Source organism: Labrus bergylta, chromosome 22, assembly GCF_963930695.1.
Source record: "Labrus bergylta chromosome 22, fLabBer1.1, whole genome shotgun sequence".
Classification (NCBI taxonomy): domain Eukaryota; kingdom Metazoa; phylum Chordata; class Actinopteri; order Labriformes; family Labridae; genus Labrus; species Labrus bergylta.
The window spans coordinates 1,213,371-1,218,417 of record NC_089216.1 but is presented as its reverse complement, the minus strand read 5'-3'; the positions used below and the strand labels follow the sequence as shown (position 1 = coordinate 1,218,417).

Genomic DNA, 5,047 nt, shown 5'->3' with positions numbered 1-5,047 from the left:
CTCTCAGCTGTTTTAAATCCAGGTTGAAGACTCACCTGTTTACAGCTGCCTTTCATTAAACAGCTTTAATAAGATTTTAAACTTTAACTCTGCTCTGTAACTTTTAACTCTTTTTATATTTTTACTTTATTTATTTAAATTAATTTCATTTAAATTATTTTTATTTGAACATATGTTGAGGTTTAATAATTCCAGTGATTTTTTAATGTTCTATTTTAATGTTTCTTTTCTTTCCTCTGTCATGATGCTTTTGATGTCTTGTGTGAAGCTCTTTGGATTGCCTTGTTGTTGAAATGTGCTATAGAAATAAAGTTGCCCTGCCTTCTGTCGGGGTGCAAAGCGTACTGATCTGACCCTAGAGGATCCCTTGTTTACCGTGTACCTGTTCTTCTTCTTGAACGTTTAACTTCTAAAACGTTCTAAATTTTAAAGTTAAATTAAAGTCAGTGAAACGTTGTAGTGTTGCAGCTGAGGCCAGGAATCCCTTGTGAAAGATTTGTATTTAAAAAAACTTTATAACATTTCAGTGTCGTAAGCCTGTGTTCACTTCCTTGTTTTTGGAGATGCTGAGATAAAAAGTTGTATTTAAGAGCTGCTGCTGCTCTTGTGAAGTATCCACACTCGGACAGACTGAAGCTACGCTGAGACACGAGACGAGAAGGTAAAGGTGCTGCACATTTTCAACTATCTTAACGACTCTGTTTTCCTCACAGCAGCGTCAATAACACGTCTGTTGATTCATCTTCAGCATCATCTCATCATCAACGTCACGATGAAGCTCTTGGCTCTCTGCGCTCTCCTCTGTGCCATGGTGGCTCTGAGCAGCGCTGAAGGTGAGGATGAAACATGGGGGGCAGGGGTGCGGTCCAGATGTGCAAAGTCACTATTTAAAGAACTTACAAAATGGCAAAAAGAAAAAAGTAGGCAAAGTATTTATTTACAACGGAAAGCAATGACAAAAAACAAGTTACGACATTAACTCGTAAAGGTGACCAACGGCAGACTATTGAGAACATCAAGAATAGTTGGTTTTAACGTAAGTCCCGCCTCTGAATAGGCAAAACAGCCAATCATAGATTTGGATTTTTTGGGTGGCCAATCAGATTTCAAGGTGGGGGCCCCTGCCACCCCTCTGGACACGCCCCTGCATGTGTGACATGTTGTGGTCGTATTCATGTGATAACTGAAGTGTCAAAACTTTCCAGCTGCTGCAGAGCCGGAACCTGAGAACGCAAAATCAGGTGAGGATAAACTCTACATTATTTATTATGATGCTCATTTCATGTTCTATAATGGAGCCTTAAAACATGCTGTGTGTTTCATGGTGAAGTGTCTTAACTACATCATTAAGCAAACAAGCTCAGCCCCTCGGTTTGCCAGATATGAGAGCAGTTATCAGGTCAACAGGTGTTGCAGCGATGGAAGCAGCAAGAGAAGTGGTTCAGATAGAAGTGATTGTACCCGACCTAAAAAGCCTCTGCATGTTTCTAATGAGCTCTGTATCGAGTTGTGTTTGGGTGCCGTTAACTAAACATCACTCCTTCATCTGTGTGTGTGTGTGTGTTTGTGTGTGTGTGTGTTTGTGTTTGTCCTTCAGAAGAGGTCGATGTTGACAAGAGGACGTGCTGGTGTTGGAGCCGTCCAAGTTGGACTAAGATTGGTTGCCGCTATTTCTTCTACATTCGAAAACCTCTGACTTGGCATCAGGCTGAGGTAAAAGATGATGAACATGCAGAATCCTTCTTGAATGGACTTCTTTGTAATTTTACTATCCTCCTATGACTCTTTCTTTTTACTATTGCTAGAGTTACTATGTACATTTGATAATCTCTCCAAAGGCAAGTTTTGCAAACCACACTGTGATTTCGAGGAGTCTTTCTTACTCTCACAAGTGAAGTCCAGACCCGGAACCAACAGTTTTCTATTTATCTTCCCTTTAGAGGAACTGCCGCCGCCTCGGTGGACACCTGGCATCTGTGCATTCAAGACGGCAGTACCTTAAAATCAGAGCGCTGATAAAAAAGAGCTCTAGGGGGAGTCCAGCGACTTGGATTGGAGGCACTGATCGGTGTAGGGTAAGTCATTAAGCAACACACATATCCTGTATTTGATCATGTCTATAAACACCTCTATTTCAGCCCTGCTCAGAACAGGATGTTTCTGTGTCTGTACCTTTAAATATGTAAATGAGCTGTGTCTGACCACACCCCCTCTCTGGAAGGGCTTGGGTGTACTCGGTGCTTTCTTGCTCCATGTCCTATTGTTTACGGTGAGAAGGCAGACTCAGAGGGCAGAAAAAACACCTAGCTGTGGGAGTGTCACCCACCTGGGGGAGGGGCTACTGCCCTTTGTGATGTCATGAAGGGAAAATCTCCAAACGGCCTGTTTGAGCACACATTTTCTGAAGTGGAGCTGGCAGAAGACGGAGAGGATGGACTTTTCTCATCAGTGGGGGGTTTGTAGACGGACTAGAGACACATGTTAGAGTTAGAGGAACATGGTGAAGTGGATTTTTCCGACATTTAAGTCTGGCCCATTGAACCAAACTTCCTGGGATCGTTCTGGTGTCTATAGTGATTAATTCAGTTGATGGTGTTCAAACATAAATGTTTTTCTAATGACTTCTATTCTCTTTTCTAGGAGGGTCATTGGCGCTGGAGTGATGGTTCCCGCCTCAACTACAAAAACTGGTGCTGTGGAGAACCAAACAATGCTGGAAATCAGGACTGCTTGCAGATGAATTTCTCCCGTAAGTCATGAATTGTATTATTTTTTTAAGTATACAAGGGAAAAAAGAAAAGTTAGGGCCAGATTTATTAAGTTCCCAATTAAAGAGAACTAAATTGCGTGTTCACTCCAAAAGTTTGCACGTTTGGTTGGTGGGCGTTTTGCGGGTGATCTACGAAGAAAGTTTGCGTAAATGACACCAGGTGCAAACCTTGTGGAGGCGGTACTATTTAAGTTAGGCTTTTGCGTGTTCTACTGGTTTACATCGTGGAGAGTTTTGACAGAAAGTAGGACGACTGCAAGCACAAAATAGGTATTAGTGGGAGATGCAAATAAACACACAATGCTTTCGAGTTATATGATATAAATCTGAATATTACAAAGAAAATTTTGGTTATAAGAAAACATCGGCATTAAACAGGGCCTCTCTTTTCTTCCCTTCATCTTAAGAATGAAGTGTCATACATTGTGCAGGAGGTGTGAGCTGTGTCCTCTGTGGACCGGGCGCTCTACACTCCCTGTTGTTGTGCAGCAGACAGCTGGCCAGCGCTGTGTCTGATCAGACATGAATAACCTGGAAAGAGATATCGAAGACGGGGGTACAAACAGTGGTGAGGTCCCCCAAGCCAAGCGTCCTACAGAGTAGCAGCAGCTTTAGAGGGAGGTGATTATGGAGAGGAGCGCACCAGAGGGGGTAAGCTGGGGGAGAGATGTGCCACCCGAGAAAAAGGAAATCCCCAGTTTAAAATATAATGTTGGCGAAAAAAAGGGAAATAGGAAGACATAAATATCAATGTTGAAATTCTATAGAATGCAGAGGCTGTGAATGTTCAGTTTTCTTTGGCAACAACAGCCTGTAGTTTAATCACAGTGTTTCTCTTCCTTAACGATTAGAATATTGAATCAAATAAAAAAATAAATGCATGCCATTTGAAACATGTAAACACATAGACGGGGAAAGACGCGACCTTTATGCCTTCTTTTGATTGTGCCTATGTCTCCTCCTAACTTCAGTAACAGCAGTCTGTTGTGTGTAACACTGGTCTCCTGGGTTAGCACCTTCCTTGTGTTAAATTCAGACACCGTCACAATCACCTCAATTTTTGTCAGTCACAATGTGTGTACTAACTTAACTTGTTTGCATTTTCTCCTCCCAGTATTTTGCACTTTAGGGCAGAAACGCCCCACATTACATATTCATTAAGTCAAACATACTAAATGGACAATGCGTGTTGTTTTGCTCATTTGAAAGACGCAATCCACACTGTGCGCCGTTAGTAGATCAGATAGCACTTTTTTTTTGCACGCATTTTAAGACACGCAAACCTTTAGTAAATCTGACCCTTATGTATAAATGTTTCATCTTTTGACTGGCATCATAAAGGAACATTATGTAAGATATCTACTGAGTGAAAAGATAAAGGTATCTTACTATATGATCAGACATTAAGGAAACATGCTATGTTGAAGTGCTGGCTTCTCTGTTAACAATGCAGCAGCCAGTATGTCCTCCTTCTAACTTTAGATTCTGCTCCTGAATGCTCTGGATTTAGACAGATCTCTATAATGTTTGGAATCTGGACTGCAGTACTAATTTTAACCACTAGGTGTCAGAGTTAAAGCGTCTTGTAATTCTTATCTGTATTCTTCTGTTCTATGTTTCTGTTGTTTACAGGTCGCAAATGCTGGGATGATGCCCAGTGTTGGCTTAAGCGTCCCTCCGTCTGTGTCAGAAACAGGAGATGGTGATTTCTGGTCCGATTCGAAAGGCATGAAGAACCTGGAACGCTCTAAATCTCTTTTATTCTCTCTCTCTATCTTCTCTATCGCTGTAACGCTAAAAGAAAGACGCGACACGTGACGACAACAGGAGCTGGATTGTCTCTGAGGCCTCGTGCCCGTAATAAGTTCAGACTGAAATGTAATGGAAAGGATGCTTTAAGCACATCTTAATTTTTTCTTTTAAATGAACCCTTTTCTTCCTTTTCTTATGCAAAATAAAAAAAGCTTTGAGCAATGAAAAAGAAAACCTGTGTTATCTGTGAAATATGTTATGATCATCCCAAAGTCATCACTCTTAGAAATTCCCGGTAAACGGTAAACAACTGGCAGTAGGGATGCCAGGAAGTTACTGTAAAATTAACGGTATATTGCTGTTGCTGAAATTGACAGTTTTTTATCGTTTTTGTAAATCCAGCAAAAAGCTGTTATTTTAAATGTTAACAGGAAAATACTGTTGAAAGGATTAACTGTTCAATACTGTTTATTTACACTTCTTCACAAGAGGTATAATTGCATATTTTTACTGTGAATTGTAAAT

The 5,047-nt window shown here is 40.9% G+C and overlaps 1 protein-coding gene across 2 annotated transcripts; it reads left to right on the top strand.

Moving 5' to 3' along the window:
- Window positions 1-530: 530 nt before the first annotated feature.
- On the top strand, window positions 531-4,756 carry LOC136177370 (type-2 ice-structuring protein-like). 2 transcript variants are annotated; one of them, XM_065950396.1, is made up of 7 exons: window positions 531-661; window positions 749-833; window positions 1,206-1,241; window positions 1,601-1,713; window positions 1,941-2,075; window positions 2,641-2,749; window positions 4,403-4,756. In XM_065950396.1, the coding sequence occupies exons 2-7, from the start codon at window positions 773-775 to the stop codon at window positions 4,474-4,476; spliced, it is 528 nt and encodes a 175-aa protein (XP_065806468.1). In that variant the 5' UTR covers window positions 531-661; window positions 749-772; the 3' UTR covers window positions 4,477-4,756. The 2 variants fall into 2 exon arrangements, with proteins under 2 accessions (XP_065806468.1, XP_065806467.1); XM_065950395.1 differs by having other exon boundaries at window positions 535-661; window positions 1,598-1,713.
- Window positions 4,757-5,047: the final 291 nt, after the last annotated feature.

Excerpts from the sequence above, each read along its gene's own strand:
- LOC136177370 (XM_065950395.1), top strand. The coding sequence starts at position 773 with ATGAAGCTCTTGGCTCTCTGCGCTCTCCTCTGTGCCATGGTGGCTCTG. Across the intron at positions 1,242-1,597 it reads ACCTGAGAACGCAAAATCAG|AAGAGGTCGATGTTGACAAG; the intron begins GTGAGGATAAAC and ends TTTGTCCTTCAG. Across the intron at positions 2,750-4,402 it reads CTTGCAGATGAATTTCTCCC|GTCGCAAATGCTGGGATGAT; the intron begins GTAAGTCATGAA and ends TGTTGTTTACAG.